At 42.6% G+C, this 23,798-nt stretch overlaps 1 protein-coding gene across 2 annotated transcripts in view; it reads right to left on the bottom strand.

Moving 5' to 3' along the window:
- The window catches only part of GTF2I (general transcription factor IIi), a 456,346-nt gene that overhangs the window by 70,517 nt on the left and 362,031 nt on the right, over nucleotides 1-23,798 (bottom strand). For both annotated transcript variants that reach the window (XM_053707479.1, XM_053707477.1), the window contains 2 exons: nucleotides 23,639-23,722; nucleotides 2,413-2,596 (listed from right to left, as the gene is read on the bottom strand). In XM_053707479.1, coding sequence (XP_053563454.1) covers nucleotides 2,413-2,596; nucleotides 23,639-23,722 — 268 coding nt within the window. The remainder of the gene's footprint in view (nucleotides 1-2,412; nucleotides 2,597-23,638; nucleotides 23,723-23,798) is intronic.

Consider the following 23,798-nt stretch of genomic DNA (forward strand, 5'->3'; position numbering starts at 1 on the left):
TTCAATAATAAAATTAATCCTCAAAAATACAACTTGCCTAATAATTCTGCACTCCCTGTATTTAATCCTTTAATCGTAAAAATAATGTAAGACAACAGTTCTAGTACTATCAAGTCTTGGTAGTGTAAAAAAAACAACAACACAGCAGAACAGGTAACTATCGAAGTAACCAAAAAAAAAAAAGGATAGAAGACCAGGGAACTTGGAGCCAGTAACCAGTAAAAGAATAGCAGGAAGCAAAGCAATAGAAAAAAATATGCCAATATAAGTCTCCAAGGAAACACAATTGTTTCTACTACACAATGCTAAATGAGCCATGAGCAATAGCAGTGACATGTTTAAGGTTTTGTCCTGCCATAGGCCCCTTCCACCGTGTTTTGCTAAATGGGCCTCACACTCATGTTCTCACATGTATGTATATTATATACACACACATATACAGTGTATATATATATATATATATATATATATACACTCACATATATATATACATACATACATACATACATAAAACACACACACACATATATATATATATATATATATATATATATACACACACATATATATATATATATACATACAAACACACACACACACATATATATACACATACACACACACACACATATATATATATATACACACTCACAAACACATACACACACACATATATATATATATATATATATATACACATAAAACACATAAATATATATATACACACACACATATATATATATATATATATACAGTATATACACACACACAAACATATATAAATATATATACAGTATATATATATATATACACACACAAACACATATATATATATATATATATATATATAAATATATATAAATATATATATATATACATACACACACAAACACATATATTTATAAATATATATATATATAAATACACACACATGCACACATATATATCTATATAAAACGTAACAGGATGAAGGGAGGACTTTGTCTTTCACAGTAAAAAAGAGAACTCTGGTTGCCCTAATTAACAGAAGGAGGGTTGGTAAAGCTAGTTGATAGGTAAAACAGCAGGGAGAGGATGGGAACATACTTGTCTAGCATATAAACTATATCTATCTATCTCGCTCTCTTTAGCTATCTATTTCTGTCTATATCTATTATATCTATCTCTCTTTCTCTCTCCAGTTACCAGCTGGGGTGCTGAAATCTCACACCTCTGGAATACCTGCTTAGCACCAACAACCAACTGTGGGATATCCTCACCTTGTGATATAGATTGATCATCGCTGATATATTATATGATAATTCAATGGAATAAAAAGCACAGTTCAGAAGGTCTCACTGGAACTGTGATCATCAAACCATGCAATAATGCTTTAATTGAATATGTCCTATAAGGGATGAATAAAACAGAACTAGCAGGTCTGAGTACAGAAAATAGAGCAGAGAAACTAAAAGGCATCTCACCTTTAGTCCCTTCAAAGACAGAACTAAATTACTCAATAATAAAAAAAACAACAGTAAAAACATAACACAATATGTTTGCTGAAAACTGTTCTTGCTAAACAAGACAAGTCCAAAGCCTGGAGGAATATCTTTTAATAACATTGAACTCCATCAGTGAAAGTTCGAGAAGACCAACTACGCCCTGTCTAGTAAATTAAACCTTCAACACTCATTGCTTAAGCTTGGTAACCTTTGTAAACATGCATTTAACTGCAGAGTAAGGTAAAAGAGGAGAATTAAAGGACCAATTTGGTAACATAAACAGAAGCTGCTAAAATGCTCAAAACTCAGTAAGTTGCTAACCTGATTTCCATGCTGCATAGAGTGATCATGTTACACATTATAGAAGTACGCTAAAGCTAAGCAGTAAGTCCCCAAATAAATAAATCCCACACAACAATCTAAAGAGAAAAGAAGGGGAGGATAGATTACCTCCTAACTACATAAGAGCAATAAGTTATAACAGGCAGACTGCTACGTCCCACTATTCATTACTTACACTTTGTAGGCTTCACCCCAACAAGTGAAACTCCCTGACAGAAATCAATGAGGTAGGAAAAGGTAGCACACTTTAAGGAGAGGTTGATAAGTGTTCAACTGCTGAGCAGGATGGGTAGGAGACCTACTCAAGTTCACTGTATTTACTTATTTTTGGCAGAATGTTTGCATCTCTCTAAGTGGATGACTATTTATATTCCTTTTTATGTCATGGTTATTGCCTGCTTTACGTGTTTTTATGATAGAGCATGACATAAGTGTTATGCGGTTTGATAAAATCTTATAAGATCTGGTAACTGGTAAAATATTTCTCTTCACACCTTATAGGTTCAATGTGCACATAATAAGGCATTCAAGGATAGTCATTTTCTCATTTATTATACATGACTCTTTCTACAAGTGCCCCATTTACCTAATAACTGTAAACTTTATAAACTCTGCTGATTCCAAAATTCTGCGCATTGAACTGATTTCCAGGTAACTGGGGGCTTTGAATAAAACCCCAGGAGGCATTCCATCTACTACCACACATCCTCGGTAAGTGGTTATTTTTCTGTAGGGCACTTTTACGGGAAAGCTCATACCAATGGCTTCTCCTATAAAAACAAGATAGCATTATAATATGTCAATAAAAAGCATTTATGTTCTTCCAACAGCAAAATAAACATGTTCACTTGCTTCAGGATTTTAATTAAAACACATTTGCTACAGCAAAGTCTTTTATATAAGTACACAGCTTTAAAGGTCCATTGAATGGACAAAAATACCAACATTTTTCTTTCATGATTCATTTAGATCATTAAGTTTTAAATAACAACTCAATGTACATATATTATTATTATATTTTCTTTATTCTCTTGGTATTCTTTGTTGAAGGAGAAGCAATGCACTACTGTCAGTTAGCTGAACTTAACTAGTAAGCCAGTAACAAGAGGCATAAATGTGCAGCCACCAGAAACCAGCTAGTTCCCAGTAGTGCACTGCTGCTTCTCAGCGCTACCTAGGGTTACTCTTCAACAAAGAATAGCAACAGAACAAAGCAAATTGAATAATAGAAGTAAAATTGAAAGGTTTTCAAAATTGCATCATAATCATGAAAGTCTAAGTTGTCACTTTTAATAGAGAAGAATATCATAATCATCAAATGCATAACAAAAGACAAAGCAATAGAACTTATTGTGAATTTTAAATGAGCAGTAGATTTTTTCCCCCCTGATAAATGTCAAAATTGTCTTTCATTTGCTGGCCCCCCTGTATCATATGACAGCTATCGCAGGCTCATATACTGTATGTATATACTGTGGGCAATATAAGACTGTGCACAATTTGATAATATAAGTAAATTGGAAAGTCTCCTAAAACTATTCGCTCTATCCGAATCATGAAAATTACATTTTGACTTTAGTGTCCCTTTAAAAAACTACAAGCGACTTGGTAATGATAACAGGATGGCTAACCAGATGTTATACCCACTATTAATTCCCCTGCTTTACATTCTAAGTGACAGCACTTAATGGTAATCACTGAACTATTAGGTTGATTTCAAACCCCCATTTGGAGAAACTTTAAACAGGAACAAAAACTCTTCTACACCCACCTCTTTCCCCTCCCTCCATTTCTGTTTTGTCAGGTGGAGGAGAAGATGAAAATGAGAGCAAGAACAAAAGCATAAAAATGCAGGGTGGGTTTTCATCTGCTGCTCTTTAGAATGTGAAGAAACATAAATTATACTTACCTGATAAAAAAAAATTCCATTGAGGGGAGGAGAGTCCACGTCTTCATTCATTACTTGTGGGAAAATAAGAACCTGGCCACCAGGAGGAGGCAAAGACATCCCAGCCAAAGGCTTAAATACCTCCCCCACTCCCCTCATCCCCCAGTCATTCTGCCGAGGGAACTAGGAACAGTAGGAGAAACATCAGGGTATAAATGGTGCCAGAAGAACAAAAAACAGAATTTATGTTTACCTGATAAATTTCTTTCTCCTACGGTGTGTCCGGTCCACGGCTTCATCCTTACTTGTGGGATATTCTCATTCCCTACAGGAAGTGGCAAAGAGAACACACAGCAAAGCTGTCCATATAGCCCCCCCTCTAGCTCCGCCCCCCAGTCATTCGACCGACGGTTAGGAGAAAAAGGAGAACCATAGGGTGCAGTGGTGACTGTAGTGTACAAAAACAAAAATTTTAAACCTGACTAAAAGCCAGGGCGGGCCGTGGACCGGACACACCGTAGGAGAAAGAAATTTATCAGGTAAACAAAAATTCTGTTTTCTCCTACATTGGTGTGTCCGGTCCACGGTGTCATCCTTACTTGTGGGAACCAATACCAAAGCTTTAGGACACGGATGAAGGGAGGGAGCAAGTCAGGTAACCTAAACGGAAGGCACCACTGCTTGTAAAATCTTTCTCCCAAAAATAGCTTCCGAAGAAGCATAAGTATCGAATTTGTAAAATTTGGCAAATGTATGCAGAGAAGACCACGTCGCTGCCTTACAGATCTGTTTAACAGAAGCCTCATTCTTGAAGGCCCATGTAGAAGCCACAGCTCTAGTAGAGTGAGCTGTAATTCGTTCAGGAGGCTGCCGTCTGGCAGTCTCATAAGCCAATCGGATGATGCTTTTTAGCCAAAAGGAAAGAGAGGTAGCAGTAGCTTTCTGACCTCTCCTCTTACCAGAATAGACAACAAACAAGGATGATGTCTGTCTGAAATCCTTAGTTGCTTCTAAATAGAATTTTAAAGCACGAACCACATCTAAGTTATGTAACAAACGTTCCTTCTTCGAAACTGGATTCGGACACAGAGAAGGAACAACTATTTCCTGGTTAATATTCCTGTTGGAAACCACCTTTGGAAGGAACCCAGGCTTGGTACGTAAAACTACCTTATCTGTATGGAACACCAGATAGGGTGAAATACACTGCAAAGCAGACAATTCAGAAACTCTTCTAGCAGAAGAAATAGCAACCAAAAACAGAACTTTCCAGGATAGTAACTTAATATCTATGGAATGTAAAGATTCAAACGGAACCCCTTGAAGAACTGAAAGAACTAAGTTTAGACTCCATGGAGGAGTCACGGGTCTGTAGACAGGCTTGATTCTGACTAACGCCTGTACAAACGCTTGAACATCTGGCACGGCTGCCATACGTTTGTGCAACAAGACAGACAGAGCAGATAGCTGTCCTTTTAGAGAACTAGCTGACAGACCTTTCTCCAAACCCTCTTGGAGAAAGGAAAGTATTCTTGGAATCCTAATTTTACTCCATGAGTAACCCTTGGATTCGCACCAACAGAGATATTTTTGCCATATCTTATGGTAAATTTTCCTGGTCACAGGCTTTCTGGCCTGAACCAGAGTATTTATAACAGATTCCGAAAACCCACGCTTAGATAGAATCAAGCGTTCAATTTCCAAGCAGTCAGTTGCAGAGAAACTAGGTTTGGATGTTCGAATGGACCCTGAACTAGAAGGTCCTGTCTCAAAGGTAGCTTCCATGGTGGAGCCGATGACATGTTCACCAGGTCTGCATACCAAGTCCTGCGTGGCCATGCAGGAGCTATTAGAATCACCGAAGCCCTCTCCTGTTTGATCCTGGCTACTAGCCTGGGAAGGAGAGGAAACGGTGGAAAAACATAAGCTAGATTGAACGACCAAGGCGCCACTAATGCATCTACTAATGTAGCCTTGGGATCCCTGGACCTGGACCCGTAGCGTGGAACCTTGGAGTTCTGACGAGACGCCATCAGATCCATATCTGGAATGCCCCATAGTTGAGTTAACTGGGCAAAGACCTCCGGGTGAAGTTCCCACTCCCCCGGATGGAAAGTCTGACGACTCAAATAATCCGCCTCCCAGTTGTCTACTCCTGGGATGTGAATTGCAGATAAATGGCAGGAGTGATCCTCCGCCCATTTGATGATCTTGGATACTTCTCTCATCGCCAGGGAACTCTTTGTTCCTCCCTGATGATTTATGTACACTACAGTCGTCATGTTGTCCGACTGAAATCTTATGAATTTGGCCTTCGCTAGCTGAGGCCAAGCCAGGAGCACATTGAATATCGCTCTCAGTTCCAAAATGTTTATCGGGAGAAGAGATTCTTCCCGAGACCATAGACCCTGAGCTTTCAGGGAGTCCCAGACCGCGCCCCAGCCTAAGAGACTGGCGTTGGTCGTGACAATGATCCACTCTGGTCTGTGGAAACTCATTCCCTGAGACAGGTGATCCTGAGACAACCACCAGAGGAGCGAGTCCCTGGTTTCCTGGTCCATTTGTATCTGGGGAGACAAGTCTGCATAATCCCCGTTCCACTGTCTGAGCATGCAGAATTGCAGTGGTCTTAGATGAATTCTGGCAAACGGGACTATGTCCATTGCCGCAACCATTAGACCGATTACCTCCATGCACTGAGCCACAGACGGCTGACGAATGGAACGAAGAACTCGACAAGCATTTAAAAGTTTTGACTTCCTGACCTCGGTCAGAAAGATTTTCATTTCTACCGAGTCTATTATTGTTCCCAGGAAGGGAACCCTTGTGACCGGGGACAGAGAACTCTTTTCTATGTTCACCTTCCACCCGTGAGACCTTAGAAGAGCCTTGGCTCTGTGAAAGGACGACACCTGTATTAATATGTCGTCTAGGTAAGGTGCTACTGCAATGCCCCGCGGCCTTAGTACCGCTAGAAGGGACCCTAGCACCTTTGTGAAAATTCTGGGAGTGGTGGCCAACCCGAAAGGAAGGGCCACGAACTGGTAATGCTTGTCCAGAAAGGCGAACCTTAGGAACTGATGGTGACTTTTGTGGATAGGAATATGCAGGTATGCATCCTTTAGGTCCACGGTAGTCATGTATTGACCCTCCTGGATCATTGGTAAAATTGTTCGAATTGTTTCCATTTTGAATGATAGAACTTTGAGGAATTTGTTTAGGATCTTTAAGTCCAGAATTGTCCTGAACGTTCCCTCCTTTTTGGGAACTACAAACAGGTTGGAGTAAAAACCCAGTCCTTGTTCTGCTTTTGGGACTGGGTGTATCACTACCATTTTGAAAAGGTCTTCTACGCAATGTAAGAATGCCCGTCTCTTTGTCTGGTCTAAAGACAAGCGAGATATGTGAAACCTTCCCTTTGGAGGAAGGTCCTTGAATTCTAGGAGATACCCCTGAGAGACAATCTCTAAAGCCCAGGGTTCTAGGACATCTCTTGCCCAAGCCTGAGCAAAGAGAGAGAGTCTGCCCCCTACCAGATCCGGTCCCGGATCGGGGGCCATCCTTTCATGCTGATTTGGTAGCAGCAGCAGGCTTCTTGGCCTGTTTTCCTTTGTTCCAGCCTTGCAATGGTTTCCATGCTGGTTTGGGCTGGGAAGTTTTACCCTCTTGTCTAGAGGCTGCAGAGTTAGAAGCCGGTCCGTTCCTGAAATTGCGAAAGGAACGAAAATTAGACTTATTTTTTGCTTTGAAAGGCCTATCCTGTGGAAGGGCATGGCCCTTTCCCCCAGTGATGTCTGAAATAATCTCCTTCAATTCTGGCCCGAATAGGGTCTTACCTTTGAAAGGAATATTAAGTAATTTTGTTTTGGACGACACATCCGCCGACCAAGATTTTAGCCAAAGCGCCCTGCGCGCCACTATTGCAAAACCTGAATTTTTCGCCGCTAGTTTAGCTAATTGAAAAGCGGCATCTAAAATAAAGGAATTAGCCAACTTCAGTGCGTGAATTCTGTCCATGACTTCATCATATGGAGTCTCCTTCTGGAGCGAATTTTCTAGTTCATCGAACCAAAAAGACGCCGCCGTGGTGACAGGAATAATGCACGAAATTGGTTGAAGAAGGAAACCTTGCTGAACAAAGATTTTCTTAAGCAACCCTTCTAATTTTTTATCCATAGGATCTTTGAAAGCGCAACTGTCTTCTATTGGTATAGTTGTGCGTTTAGCTAACGTTGAAACTGCCCCCTCTACCTTAGGGACCGTCTGCCATTTTCTTAAATATAGGAGGGGGAACAAAAGGTACACCTGGCTTCTCCCACTCCTTAGTCACTATATCCCCCACCCTCTTGGGTATCGGAAACGCATCAGCGTGCACTGGGACCTCTAAAAATTTGTCCATTTTGCATAATTTCTCTGGAATCACCAAAAAATCACAATCATCAAGTGTAGCTAGAACCTCCTTAAAGTGACAGTCTACACCAACATTTTTCTTATTTAAAAAGATAGATAATCCCTTTATTACCCATTCCCAGTTTTTGCATAACCAACACAGTTATATTAATATACTTTTTACCTCTGTGATTACCTTGTATCTAAGCCTTTGCAGACAGCCTCCTTATCTAAGTTCCTTTGACAGACATGTAGTGTAGTCAATCAGGGAAGACTCCTAAATAACTTCACGGGAGTGAGCACAATGTTATCTATATGACACATGTGAACTAGCACAGTCTAACTGTGAAAAACTTTCAAAATGCTCTGAGCTAGGAGGCGGTTTTCAACTGTTTAGAAATCAGTTTGAGCCTAGCTAGGTTTAGCTTTTCAAAAATACCACCAAGGGAACAAAGCAAATTTGATGATAAAAGTAAATTGGAAAGTTGTTTAAAATTGCATGCCCTATCTGAATCATGAAAGTTTAGTTTTGAGTAGACTGTCCCTTTAAGCAGAGCGCGGAGATGTTCTAGCTTAAATTTAAATGCAACGATATCAGGCTCTGCCTGCTGAGAAATTTTTCCTGAGTCAGATATTTCTCCCTCGGACAGGCCCTCCTTCACTGCCAACTCAGATTGATGTGAGGGCATAACAGATAAATTATCTTCTGCGTCTGCTTGCTCATCCTCTGTATTTAAAACTGAGCAATCACGCTTTCTAGGAAAAGCTGGCAGTTTGGATAAAAAGGCTGCTAGAGAATTATCCATTACTGCTGCTAATTGCTGCATAGTAACAGCCATTGGCGAGCTAGATGTACTAGGTATCGCTTGCGCGGGCAAAGCTGGTGTTGACACAGACGGAGAGGATGATGAACTATCCCCACTACCTTCATTTAAAGAATCATTTTGGGCAACATTATTAAATGCGACAGTACTGTCCTTAATCTGTTTGGACGCTATGGCACAATTCGCACATACATTTAATGGGGGAACCACCTTGGCCTACATACACACAGAACATAGGCTATCTGAAGGCACAGACATGTTAAACAGACTTAGGCAGGTATTTAATGCAATACAAGTTATTTTATACAGAACCGTTACTGTCTCTTTAAATAATAAAAGGGCACACTTATTACTGAAACGTCAGAAAAACATCAAGGAAATATCCGATCTTTATGAAAATTTCAACACAGTGTCTTAATGCTTTGAAAGTATTGCACACCAATTTTCAGGCAAATTAACCATTAAATGCCCAAACCGGAGCTAAAATAACAATTAACTGGTTAAACACACTACAGTCCCCTGCCACAGTCTCTGCTGCGGCGTTTACCTTCCTTAGGGGTTATTCAAAACAGTAATAAGCCTCTCTGAAGTCCTTTTCCAAGCCTCTGGACCTTCCACGTGAAGCTGCATGAACTACCTAGTGAAAAGTAACTGCGCAACTGAGGCGCAAAAATGAGGCCTCCTCCCTCTGCATTCCAGAGTGAAGGGGCCTTTTCTGACAAGATTAGGTGTCTAAACGGCTGCCAGGCGCAAATAAAATTCCCCAAAAGTGTTTCAAGTTTGAAAACACTCCAAATGTTGCATAAACATGTTAAAAATCAAACGACTTAGCCCACAATAGTGTCAACCAGCATAGAGCCCAAGTTATAAGCCTTAATTCTGTTACTGAGTCTAAGAAAATGGCTTACCTATCCCATAAGGGAAAACTGACAGTCTTCTAGCATTACTTGGTCTTGTTAGAAAAGTGACTGATCATACCTGAAGCAGATAAGCCTGCAAACTGTTCCCCCCAACTGAAGTTCTCTGGTTTCAACAGTCCTGCGTGGGAACAGCAATGGATTTTAGTTACTGGTGCTAAAATCATACTCCTCTTTTAACAGAAATCTTCATCACTTTCTATGTAGAGTAAATAGTACAAACCGGCACTATTTTAAAATAACAAACTCTTGATAGAAGAAATAAAAAACACCACATACTCTTTACCACCCCCGTGGAGATGCTACTTGTACAGAGCGGCAAAGAGAATGACTGGGGGGCGGAGCTAGAGGGGGTGGCTATATGGACAGCTTTGCTGTGTGCTCTCTTTGCTACTTCCTGTAGGGAATGAGAATATCCCACAAGTAAGGATGAAGCCGTGGACCGGACACACCAATGTAGGAGACACTAAATTTAGGTCTGCCCACCGATGGAAATAAAATTATCAGGAAAGCATAATTTATGTTTTCCATTGAAAGGGGAGGAGAATCCACGGCTTTACTTGTGGGAACAAATACCCAAGTTCTAGAGGACACTGAATGAAAAACGGGAGGGGGAAAAAAGGCGGACCCTAATCTGAGGGCACCACAGCCTGTAAAACCTTTCTCCCAAAAACTGCTGAAGCAAAAACATCAAATTTGTAAAACTTTGTAAAGGTATGTAAGGAGGACCAGGTAGTCGCCTTACAAATCTGCTCCATAGAGGCCTCGTTCTTAAAGGCCCAAGAAGAAACCACAGCTCTAGTCGAATGAGCCGTGATCCTCTGAGGAGGCTTATGTCCCGCTGTCTCATAGGCTAAGTGAATCATGCTCCTCAACCAAAAGGACAAAGAAGTAGAAGAGGCTTTCTGCCCCTTGCGCTCGCATACACCACAAAAAGAGATGTAGATTGTCTGAATTCCTTTGTAGCCTGAAGATAAAACTTCAAGGCTCGAACCACGTCTAAATTATGAAGTAACCACTCCTTAGGAGAAGAGGGGTTAGGACAGAAAGAAGGAACTACTATTTCCTGATTGATGTTACGGTTAGACACAACTTTGGGAAGAAATCCCAAATCCCAATAACAGCCTTATCAGCCTAAAAGACCAAATAAGGAGGCTCAAATGGCAAGGTCGCCAATTCAGAGACTCTGCGAGACTATGCAATAGCCAACAGAAAGAGACCCTTCCAGGAAAGAATCTTGTCAATAGAGTGCATAGGTTCAAACGGAACCCTCTGCAATACCCTCAGAACCAAGTTCAAGCTCCAGGGAGGAGCTGACAGTCTAAAAACAGGTCTGATTATAGACAGAGCCTGAACAAAGGACTGAATATCAGGAAGCTCAGCGAGCCTCTTGTGCAACGAAACAGATAATGCAGAAATCTGTCCCTTCAAGGAACTGGCGGCAAGTCCCTTTTCCAAACCATCCTTGAGAAAGGACAGAATTCTGGATACCTTAACCTTGTGCCAAGGATATCCATGCTTCTCACACCAGGACAAGTAAGTCCTCCACACCATATGATAGATGCGACGAGTGACCAGCTTCCGAATCTGAACAAGTGTATCAATCACTCTCTCTTGGCCAAGACTAAGCGTTCAATCTCCACGCAGTCAGCCTCAGAGAATCTAGATGTTGATAGGGAACCTGTACCAACAGATCCCTGCGACAGGGTAACCTCCATGGAGGAGATGACATCCCCACCAGATCCGCAAACCACGTCCTCCGCGGCCACGACGGAGCAATCAGAATAGCCAAAGCTTGCTCCTGCTTGATGCGGGCCACTACACGAGGTAGAAGTGGCAACGGTGGAAATATGTAAACTAGGGTAAACCCCCAAGGCATATATCAGCTCTGCCTGGGTTCCCTGGACCGCAACCCATATCTGGATAGCTTGCAATTGAGTCTGGACGCCATGAGGTCTATCTCCGGTGTCCCCCATCTGTGACAAATCCCAGCAAACACCTCGGGATGGAGAGACCATTCCCCCAGATGGAAGGATTGCCTGCTGAGGAAATCCGCTTCCCAGTTGTCCACAACCAGAATGTGGATTGCAGAGAGCGAGCAGTTGTGGGACTCTGCCCATTCCAATAACCGAGAAACCTCCCTCATTGCCAGAGAGCTTTTGCCTCATTGCCAGAGAGCTTCTTGTCCCTCCCTGGTGGTTGATGTAAGCCACCGAGGTAATGTTGTCTGTCTGGAATCTGATGAAGCTGAACGACCCCAGTAGAGGCCACACCTTCAGAGCATTGTAGATCGCTTGAAGTTCCAGAATATTGATCGGAAGGAGAGACTCCTCTCAAGACCATTTTCCCTGTGCCATCCTGACAACCCAGACAGCTCCCCACCCTGCCAGACTCGCATCCGTGGTAACAATCTCCCAGGACGGTCTCAGGAAGGACGTCCCTTGGGACAGTTGTTCCGGACGGATCCACCGAGAGAGGGATTCCCTTGTCCGATCATCGCCGTTCCACTGTCTCAACATGCATAACTGAAGAGTTCTGCAATGGAACCTGGCGAATAGAATGACATTGATGCTGGACACCATGAGCTCGATCACCTCCATACTCTGAGCCACCAAGGGACAGGAGGAGGACTTAAGGGCAAGACAGGTGGACGCAATCTTCCTGCGTCGCTGATCTGTGAGAAATATCCTCATGGATATAGAATCTATTATCATTCCCAGGAACTCCACCCTGTTGCTGGGAATCAGGGAGGTCTTTTCTGAGTTTATCTTCCAACCGTGGGATTGGAGCAAAAGAAAAAGAGCCCTGGAGTGATCCTCTGCAAGACTGGACAACAGTGCCTGGACTAGGATGTCGTCCAGATAGGGCGCCACAGCAATGCCTCTGGATCTGGCCACTGCAAGTAGCGCCCCCAGAACCTTTTTGAAGACTCTCTGGGTCGTCGCCAGACCAAAGGGAAGGGCAACAAACTGGAAATGTTGGTCCAGGAATGCAAATCTCAGGAACCTGAAGTGGTCCCTGTGGATTGGCACATGAAGGTAGGCATCCTTCAAGTCTATTGTCGTCATGAACTGACCCTCTTGAACTAGGGGCAGAATAGATCTGATCATTTCCACTTTGAACGATGGAACAGCCAGAAATTTGTTTAAACATTTTAGGTCCAGAATCGGTCGGAACGTGCCCTCCTTCTTTGGGACCACAAAAAGGTTTGAATAGTACCCTACACCCCTTTATGCTGGGGGTACCGGTACAATTACTCCGAGGGAAGAGAGATCCCTCACACATTCTAGAAAGGTGTCTGGAAGACAGGTTTGACAGGAAGAATCTGCCCCTAGGTGGATGAGATCTGAACCCTATCCTGTATCCTTGGGCGACAACCTACAAAACTCAAGGGTCCGGAACATCCTGCAACCAGGCTTCTGAGAAGAGAGATAATCTGGCCTCTACTTGGCCCGGAGACTGGTCGGGGGCCGCCCCTTCACGCCGACTTTGTTTCGGCAGGTTTCATGTTCTGGTTTGACTTATTCCAAGACTGAGCTGGTTTCCAAGTGCCCTTGGATTGATCCGCTTTTGCGGCGGGCTGTTGGCGTTGGGCCTTGTCTGCACAAAAGGGACGAAAAGTAGATATTAACCTTCTTATCCTGCGGTAGGAAAGCGCCCTTGCCTCCCGTAACGGTGGATATGATCGCGTCCAATCCTGGACCTAATAGGATCTTTCCCTGAAATGGAAGGGATAGCAGTATAGAATTAGAGGTCATGTCTGCAGACCACAACTTTAGCCACAGAGCCCTACGGGCTAATACGGAAAAACCTGACACCTTAGCGTTCAGGCGAATAATTTGCATATTGGCATCACAAATAAAAGAATTAGCAACTCTCAAAGCCTTAATTCTCTCCTGTATCTCGTCGAGGGGAGTCTCCCTCTCGACCATGTCAGACAGAGCTTCACACCAATATGTCACAGCTCCGGCAACCACAGCTACTGGCTGAAAAACAAACCCCGTATGTTGAAACATTTTTCTTAACATGCTCTCTAACTTTTTATCCATGGGCTCTTTAAACAACGAGCTATCCTCAAGAGGAATCGTTGTCTGCTTTGCGAGCGTAGAGATAGCATCATCCACCTTAGGGACAGTCCCCCATAGCTCGAGCTGAGAGTCCGGGACGGGGAACAGTTTCTTAAAGGAAGAACCTAATCTCTCCCATTCATTCTTAATAATGTTATCCATATTAACAGGAACCGGGAAGGGCTGAGGCACCACCCTGTCCTTATATACTTTATTAAGCTTAGGAATCGAAGGTTCCTCTGGTAGCTTCGGTTCCGGAACCTCAAAGGTAGCAAGCACTTGCTTCAGCTTTGGGAACTTTTTAAAGTCAGGCTCCTCTGCAGTCAGAGCTTTAGATGACATAGACTCCGACCCAGAAGGAACGTCCTCCTAAGAGTCGGAGTCGTCCTCATCAGCGGATAATCTTTCCAAAATATCTATTGGCATAGATGACCCCTGGGTCGGATCGCCATATTTTACCTTATACTTGACAAAACGTGGAAAGGCACTAATCACCTTAGAGACCACCATTTGCAGTTGATCCGCAAAATCTGATGGCCAACGGATCTCTCCCATAGGAGAAATAGTCATGCCCTGGGGTGCTGCATGTGTACTCGGAGATGAATGTACGCACCTCACGGGACGGCTCAGTGGTACATGTCGTGACTTTATCAAGGCATGTGGAACATAGTTGAGCAGGCGGATCTACCAGAACCTCCTCACAATAAACACAATTACTAGACTTAGTTAAAGAGGGAGTGCCCTCTAACGCGATAGAGTCCTTCATAGCTTACGGCTGTATTACGGACTAGTTATAAATATAAAAAATGGCACCTTTATAACCTCCAATGGCCAGGCACTCACCACCTCCTATGACCCGGACCACAGAAACCGTTACATCTCCTGCACCGCCAGTCAAGCAAGGAAGTTGAGTAGGCCACACCCGATCAGAAGAAATGCCTCGCAGGACCACCCCTGCACTAGGGAGAAAATGACCCAAATCTGTTGCGCAAATACTCCCGGAAGTGAAACTAAATTCCACCCATTGCCAGAGCCTTATCTCACATATGTCGCAGCAATGACACAATAAACAATATTATGTATAACCCCCCCTGTTCAATAATCCCCCTATCAGGGATATTAACCCTTGATTCTATAAAGATAAAAGGTATCACACTGTGACCCTGTCTTCTGCGTTATCATTATGTGTATAAAAAATGAAAGGATCTTACCAGAATCTATGCCGTGGAACAGGAACACGGCCTCTCAAGTGTGACAGTGTAGTAGCATCGCTCCTGACATGGACTTGAGTGTAGAAAGTAGGCATCGAAACTCGTCAACGCTGATTGCTTATGGAGCTGTTAAAATGAGTCGGGATGGTTTCGCAGAAAAACTCTCCCTGCATCTCCGGACTCTAACTTTCACCCATGCTCTCACTGAGAGACTGACACGACTACTTAAAACTCCAGTCCCATTCCGAAGAGTACTACCCTCCATAAGAGAGTACTTTGAAGCTTCCGACACTTCTCTGCCAACCTCCTGTGACGAAAGGCAAAGAATGACTGGGGGATGAGGGAAGTGGGGGAGGTATTTAAGCCGTTGGCTGGGGTGTCTTTGCCTCCTCCTGGTGGCCAGGTTCTTATTTTCCCACAAGTAATGAATGAAGCCGTGGACTCTCCTCCCCTTTCGATGGAAAATGGATTAAATGGTGAGTATAACATCCTATTTTCTCAAATGTTCATAATCCCATCAAATTAAGCAGAAGAAGATCCATTACTATTGGGTTGGTACCAAAAGAACAAATATCAAAATAAGGGAAGGCATAATGGTCTAGTGACACAACATTAAAGAGCAACCTGCTAAACCTGTCTGTTAAAGGTGGTCTAAGCAGAAGTATAATGGCTTTAAAGAAAGAAAGAGAAGGCTCATGTCCACTTTACATAATTGCTTGAGGAAGACCTCACAGCAGGCTGTCCACAAGGAACATACCAAGGAACACAAATGTAAACCCTTTAGAATGTTTAATACATGAATATATCATAACATTGCAATATGCATTCATTTATTTTGCTCTAAAATACTAAGGACTTTAGAGCACACGGTCATTTACAGCTACTCATAACTGACTTCATCCAAGGGAAATAAAACAAACAATCACCAGTATTGTTCAAGTGCTTTATTACTGATTTGCATTACACATTAAAGGGACACTGAACCCACATTTTTTCTTTCATGCTTCAGATAGAGCATGCAATTTTAAGCAACTTTCTAATTTACTCCTATTATCAACGTGTCTTCATTCATTTGGTATCTTTATTTTAAAAATAAGGCATCTAAGCTTTTTTTGTTGTTCAGAACTCTGGACAGCACTTTTTTATTGGTGGATGAATTTATCCACCAATCAGCAAGAACAACCCAGGTTGTTCACCAAAAATGGGCCGGCATCTAAACTTGGATTCTTGCATTTCAAATAAAGATACCAAGAGAATGAAGAACATTTGATAATAGGAGTAAATTAGAAAGTTGCTTAAAATTTCATGCTCTATCTGAATCACGGAAGTAAACAATTGGGTTCAGTGTCCCTTTAAAAGTTTAAAAAAGTTAAAAGCACAAAACAGTGACACATTCTTGCTGACAATGTCACCAAAAAGGCTGTATTTAAGGTGGACAAGAGAAAAAAATATCACAAAAATATATGGTGTGGCAAGTAAGGAAGAAAAAAAAGGGGTTTTTAATATAGTAAATCAGGATATAAAGGAAGATGGAGCATGTAGACAGCATGATTAGATCTGTGAATTAAAGGGACATGAAATCCACATTTTTTTCTTTTTTATGAATCAGAGGGAGCATACATTTTGAAACTACTTTTCAATTTACTTATATTATCAAATTAACTTAATTCTATTGGTATCCTTTGTTAAAGGAGCATCAATGCACTACTGGGAGCTAGATGAACACACCTAGTGAGCCAATGACAAGAGCATATATGTGCAGCCACCAATCTGCAGCTAACTACCAGTACTGCTTTTCTGCTCCCTACTGAAGTATGCTTTTCCACAAAGGATACCAAGAAAATGGTGCAAATTAGAATTAAATTGGAAAGTTGTTTAAATTGCATTCTCTAAGTGAATCATGAAAGATTACTTTTAACTTTACTGTTCCTTTGAGGCATTCAAGGCTACAATTAACAATGAGCTAAGTAAGCTGCTGTCTTGGAAGTGTCTCATTAGACCAGGAGCGCAGGACAAGAATATCTCCTAGGATTTGGGAACATTAATGTATTAATTGAAAAAGAAGTATACCAAGTATACTAAGTGGTCCTCCAAGACTTTTCCATATCTAGAACAGCTAGCCTACATGCTGAGAATGTATCACAGACAGAAGCAGATAACTACTGCAAGATGTGTTCCATCACACCACCAATAGTCACTACAATCTCAACCTGAAGCCTTAAAGCAATAGTGTATATGCAAGCTGAGTCCTCTTGTTGATGGTAAAGACACTGTGGGCAAGCCAGGAGTAAGATGTCATAAGGGATTCAATCAGAATGGCTCTGAAGATTTAGATCCAAGTAGAGAGGAAAGTGTAATGGGTGGTTGAAGACCCTGTAGCACAGAGGTTGAGCCAGCAGTGGCCAACACATGATACGGCCTTGGTAATTCTTGTGTAGTTAGGGCTGTGCCAGAGAAAAGGACCACATTCTAAACATACTGGTGGCTAAAAGTGAAACGGATAAAGTTATACTGGGTAAGAAGAATGGAGATTTGCATGTTTAAGTTCAATACTACCTTATCGGAATGAAAAATAAGGTAAGGAGAATCACATTGTAAAGCTGAAAGCTCAGAAACTCTGCAAGCAGAAGAAATAGCAACCAAAAACAAAACCTTCCAAGATAATAACTTAATATCTATGGAATGCATAGGTTCAAACAGAACCCCTTGAAGAACCTTAAGAACTAAATTCAAACTCCAAGGAGGAGTAATAGGTCTAAACACAGGCCTGATCCTAGTCAGAGCCTGACAAAAAGTTTGAACATCCGGAATATCTGCCAGACGTTTGTGCAACAAAATAGATAAAGCAGAAATCTGTCCTTTTAAGGAACTGGCTGATAACCCTTTCTCCAATCCTAGGAATCCTGATCTTACTCCATGAGTAGCCCTTGGATTCGCACCAATAAAGATATTTACGACATATATTATGGTAAATTTTTCTAGTCACAGGCTTGCGTGCCTGGATCAAGGTATCAATAACCGAATCAGAGAACCCTCGCTTAGATAAAATAAAGCGTTCAATCTACAAGCAGTCAGCTGCAGAGAAATTAGATTTGGATGATGTCCCTGAATGAGAAGGTCCTGCCTCAATGGAAGCTTCCACGGTGGCAGAGAGGACATGTCCACCAGATCGGCATACCAAGTCCTGCAAGGCCACGCAGGAGCGATGAGAATCACTGAAGCCCTCTCCTGTTTGATCTGAGCAATCACCCGGGGAAGGAGAGCAAACGGTGGAAACACATACACTAGTTTGAACGACCAAGGCATCTATCAGTTTGGCCTGAGGATCCCTGGACCTGGATCCGTATCTCGGGAGCTTGGCATTCTGACGAGATGCCATAAGATCCAGCTCTGGTCTGCCCCATCTGAGAATCAGAGTGGCAAAGACCTCCGGATGGAGTTCCCATTCCCCCGGATGAAACGTCTGTCTGCTAAAAAAATCTGCTTCCCAGTTTTCTACTCCTGGGATGTGAATTGCTGACAGATAACAAGAGTGAGCCTCCGCCCACCGAATTATCTTGGATACTTCTGTCATCGCTAAGGAACTCCTTGTTCCTCCCTGATGATTGATGTAAGCCACAGTCGTGATGTTGTCCGACTGAAAACGGATTAATTTTGCCAAAGCCAACTGAGGCCAATCGTGAAGCGCATTGAATATTGCTCTCAACTCCAGAATATTGATTAAAAGTAGAGACTCCGACCGAGTCCACACACCCTGAGCCTTCAGGGAATTCCAGACTGAACCCCATCCTAGTAGACTGGCGTCTTTTGTTACTATCACCCATGAGGGTCTGCGGAAGCACGTCCCTTGGGACAGATGATCCGGCGACAACCACCAAAGAAGAGAGTCTCTTGTCTCCTGATCCAGATCTATCTGAGGAGACAAATCTGCATAATCTCCATTCCACTGCCTGAGCATGCTCAGCTGTAGAGGTCTGAGATGAAAACGAGCAAACGGAATGATCTCCATTGCCGCCACCATCAATCCAATTACCTCCATGCACTGAGCCACTGATGGCCGAGGATTGGACTGAAGGGATCGGCATATATTCAGAATCTTTAACTTCCTGACTTCCGTTAAGAAAATTTTCATGGATATAGAATCTATCAGAGTTCCCAGGAAAGGAACCCTTGTCTGTGGAATTAGCGAGCTCTTTTCTAGATTCACCTTCCACCCGTGAGTCCTTAGAAAGGATAGAATAATGTCGGTATGAGACTTTGTCAGCTGATAAGACGACACCTGGATCAGAATATCGTCCAGCTAAGGCGCCACTGCAATGCCTCGCGGTCTGAGAACCGCCAGCAGAGACCCTAGAACCTTCATGAAGATCTTGGGTGCCGTGGCCAGCCCGAAAGGAAGGGCCACGAACTGAAAGCGTTTGTCCAGAAAGGCAAACCTTAGGAACTGGTGATGATCTCTGTGGATAGGAATATGAAGATATGCATTCTATAAGTCCAGGGTAGTCATATATTGACCCTCCTGGATCAATGGAAGAATTGTCCGGATAGTCTCCATCTTGAAGGATGTCAACTTGTTTTGACTCTTGAGATCTAAAATGGGTCGGAACGTTCCCACTTTTTTGGGAACCACAAAAAGATTTGAATAAAACCCATGCCCCTGTTCCTGTTTTGGAACGGGACAAATTACTCCCATAGTGGAGAGGTCTCTTACACAACGTAAGAACGCCTCTCTTTTTATCTGGTCTACAGACAATCGTGAAAGAAGAAACCTTCCCTTTGGGAAAGAATTTTTGAACTCCAATAGATACCCTTGAGACACGATTTCTAGTGTCCAGGGATCCTGAACGTCTCTCATCCAAGCCTGGACAAAGAGAGAAAGTCTGCCCCCTACTAGATACGGTCCCGGATCGGGGGTCGTCCCTTCATGCAGTTTTGGTAGCCGTAGCGGGTTTCTTGGGTTGTTTACCCTTGTTCCAAGCCTGGTTGGGTCTCCAGGTGGACTTGGCTTGTGCATAATTCCCTTCCTGTTTAGCAGAAGAGGAAGAGGGGACACCCTTGAAATTCCGAAAGGAGCGAAAATTACTCTGTCGTCCCCTCTGCTTAGATGTCTTATCTTGAGGGAGTAGGTGACCCTTACCTCCCGTGATGTCAGAAATGATCTCTTTCAAATCAGGCCCGAATAGGGTCTTTCCCTTGAAAGGGATAGCTAATAGCTTGGACTTTGAGGGCACGTCCACTGACCAAGATTTTAACCATAAAGCTCTTCGAGCCAAGATGGAAAATCCTGAATTCTTAGCCGCCAATTTGGTGATCTGAAAGGCGGCATCCGTAATAAAAGAATTAGCCAGTTTAAGGGCCTTAATTCTGTCCTGAATCTCCTCCAAAGAGGTCTCAGTTCTGAGAGATTCCTCTAGGGCATCAAACCAAAAGGCAGCTGCAGTCGTGACTGTAACAATGCAGGCCGTTGGTTGCAATAGAAACCCTTGATGAACATATAGCTTCTTGAGAAGACCCTCCAACTTCTTATCCATGGGATCTTTGAAAGCACAGCTGTCCTCAATAGGGATAGTCGTACGCTTAGCCAAGGTAGAGATAGCTCCCTCCACCTTAGGGATCGTCTGCCAAGAGTCCCAAATGGTGTCAGCTATGGGGTACATCTTTTTAAAAATAGGAGAAGGGGAGAACGGTATACCCGGTCTTTCCCATTCCCTGGCAATAATTTCCGAAATTCTCTTAGGAACCGGAAAAACGTCAGAATAAGAAGGGACCTCCAAATATCTGTCCATCTTACTCAATTTCTCTGGCGGGACTACAATAGAATCACAGTCGTCCAGAGTTACCAGGACCTCTCGTAATAACAGACAGAGGTGTTCAAGCTTAAATCTGAAGGACATCAGGTCCAAATCTGTCTGGGGTAAAGCACTTCCTGAATCAGACAATTCCCCCTCAGACAAAGCCTCCATACCCCCCACTTCAGAACCCTGGGAGGGTACATCGGAGATCGCCATCAAAGCATCAGAAGTCACAGGGACCATATGTTTGCCCTGCAGCACTGGCAGCTTAGATAAAACTTCTGTAAGAGTGGATGACATAACTGCAGCCATGTCCTGCAGAGTAAATGAGGCAGACACGGCCGAAGAGCATGGCGTCACCTGGGCGGGTGTTAAAGGCTGTGACGCTTGGGGAGAAAGTTGCGACCTACACTGAATCTCATCAGGTTGAGAGCCTTCTTTAGACATATTTTTATTAGAGAAAATCTGCTCTTTACACTGTAAGGCCCTCTCAGTACATGAGGGACAAAGCGTAACAGGAGGTTCCACAATGGCATCTAAACACATAAGACAGGTACTTTGTTCTAGATCATCCATGATAACAGAAGTACAAAAACTAGCTAACTTGGTCGAGTGGCAGAAAAAATATAAATATCTATATGGCTAGAAATCCTAACAGAAAATCAGCCCCCAATATATACCTAAAGAAAAAAAGTGTGCACTATTTCTTTAAGTAACTGTTACTTGAATTCACATAAGCAGAAATATATTAGAAAGTGATGTTCCACCCTCCGTGCAGGAGGACACTGTCACTACAGAAAAAAACAGAAAAATAATCAGTCACCTTGCCGCAGCTCTGCTGCGGCTCCTACCTGCCTCCACTGACCAAGATTGTCCTCACTGAACCGACGTGCCCAAGATCGCTTGTGCGATTAGCAGGAACAAGCGTACTTAGGAGCCGTAATGGCAGCCGGAACACATCAGCAACAACTGCGCTAAAGCGTGCAAATATAATGCCACGCCCTTCGTGGGTGGCAGAACCCGGGAAACCATGAAAAACGCCCATACAGGCCAAAAACCCCGGAGTCCATTAGGTAGTAACCTCCTACCAAGTCTGGAACTCTCCCAGCGTCAGCCTTTCTCCATGAATTCCACAATACATTAAAAAGAGAATTCCCCGTATATACAATACATGCGATATAATATCCCAGCACTTCTAGGCTAATTTCAGTCATGCTAGAGTGTCTGGATAACATAAGCTTTATGTCGGTTCTCATTCCCTTTTTCTTACACTAATGAGGACCGGCATACTAGCGTCAGGAAGCCTTACCATAGCCCCTGACATAAAAAGTTAAAGCACAGTCAGTTCTGAGATATGTCACTCCTCCTTCTTTCAGTGCAAAGCCCCAGAAAAAAAGACTGCACTTACCTCCATGCTGAGGAACAGCATGAGAAACTCACAGTGTCAAGAGGTCCACTCTTCCTCCTGAGGTCCTGTGAAGATAGAAGGGCCTTAGTTAAAATTTCTCTAAGACCATCCCAGAATAGCAGTACAAGTATGGGAGCCGCAGAGGGGCTAAACCCCCCCCCCCCAGTTCCCATAGCCTTAAGGCTATAAATCCAGAGGCTGCTCTGTAGTAAAATAGTACACTTTGGAACCATTTAAAAATAAAAAACTCTTGATTGAAGAATCTAAACTAACACCTCACTTTACCTCTTCCTATCACTAACACAGGCAAAGAGAATGACTGGGGTGGGAGGGAAGGGAGGAGCTATATATACAGCTCTGCTGTGGTGCTGTTTGCCTCCTCCTGCTGACCAGGAGGCGATATCCCATAAGTAAGGATGAAATCCGTGGACTCATTATATCTTGTAAAAGAAAGAAAGAATTTGGGGAATGTGGAGTGAAGACCCTTTTAGAGGTAGTGAAGAGGGGACATTTGTTGCAACTGATGGAAACAATCCTCAAGAAAATAATTAAAAAATACCTCTCAGATGTGGATAATAGGTGCCAAAGTGGAGCTTGGCCTGAAAGGACTTTGGGAACTTTTTAAGAAAAAACAGGGAGGGTCATAATGTGTCAATATGACTGAATAGAGAGGTATGTTGGGTGCAACAAGAAGATATACAAACGAGAGAAAAAGGTGATCAACTAGACTCTTAGAGAAGGGTACTCTTTTCCCCCTTGTGGGATTACTTACAAAAAGATGTAGGGAAAATTATTATTTTATTCAAGGACCCTGTAGCATGAGGGGAGGCACCTAAATATGCATCAGTAGATAGTTGGAGAGGTGGAGCTGCAGTTGATGACTTGCAGCTGACTTAAACAGAGCTGGAAAAGAATGTTCTTCCATATGAAGAGTATCCACCCAGACTACCTGTTCCTGTTGGACAATATGCTTATAGTTTTGCCAATTATAAAAATCATCTGTTTTGTGCATTTCATACAATAAATGTTTAATCTGAGAATAAATCTTTTTCATATTTAGGGTAAAAAAAAGTACATTCTAAAAAACGTGGGCCAGTTGTTGGTGACAAATTCACAAACACATTAAGGTGACAATAGACAGATTTGATTTTTTTTTGGTGAAAAAGGTTAGCGATTGAAATAACATTACAGTATTACAATGTTTCACCTGCTGATGCTGTTACAATATTGAGTGGTACCTACTTTGTTGTTAAAAAATCATATATAAATCTACAAATTCTTGTTATGTGAGATTTAATTGATTAAATATATCTTACCAAATTTTCGACTAAACAGTTCATTGACTTGCTCCCTTAGTTGGCGGGCCTTGTCTACTTTAATTGTTCTTTCGTTTTCCACATCTGGAAAAGAAAATAAACAAATTACATATATTATCCACAACCTGTAGAGGCATCTGGATACAACATATTTTGTGGT

The sequence above is a fragment of the Bombina bombina genome, chromosome 3 (assembly GCF_027579735.1).
Source record: "Bombina bombina isolate aBomBom1 chromosome 3, aBomBom1.pri, whole genome shotgun sequence".
In the NCBI taxonomy this organism is placed as follows: domain Eukaryota; kingdom Metazoa; phylum Chordata; class Amphibia; order Anura; family Bombinatoridae; genus Bombina; species Bombina bombina.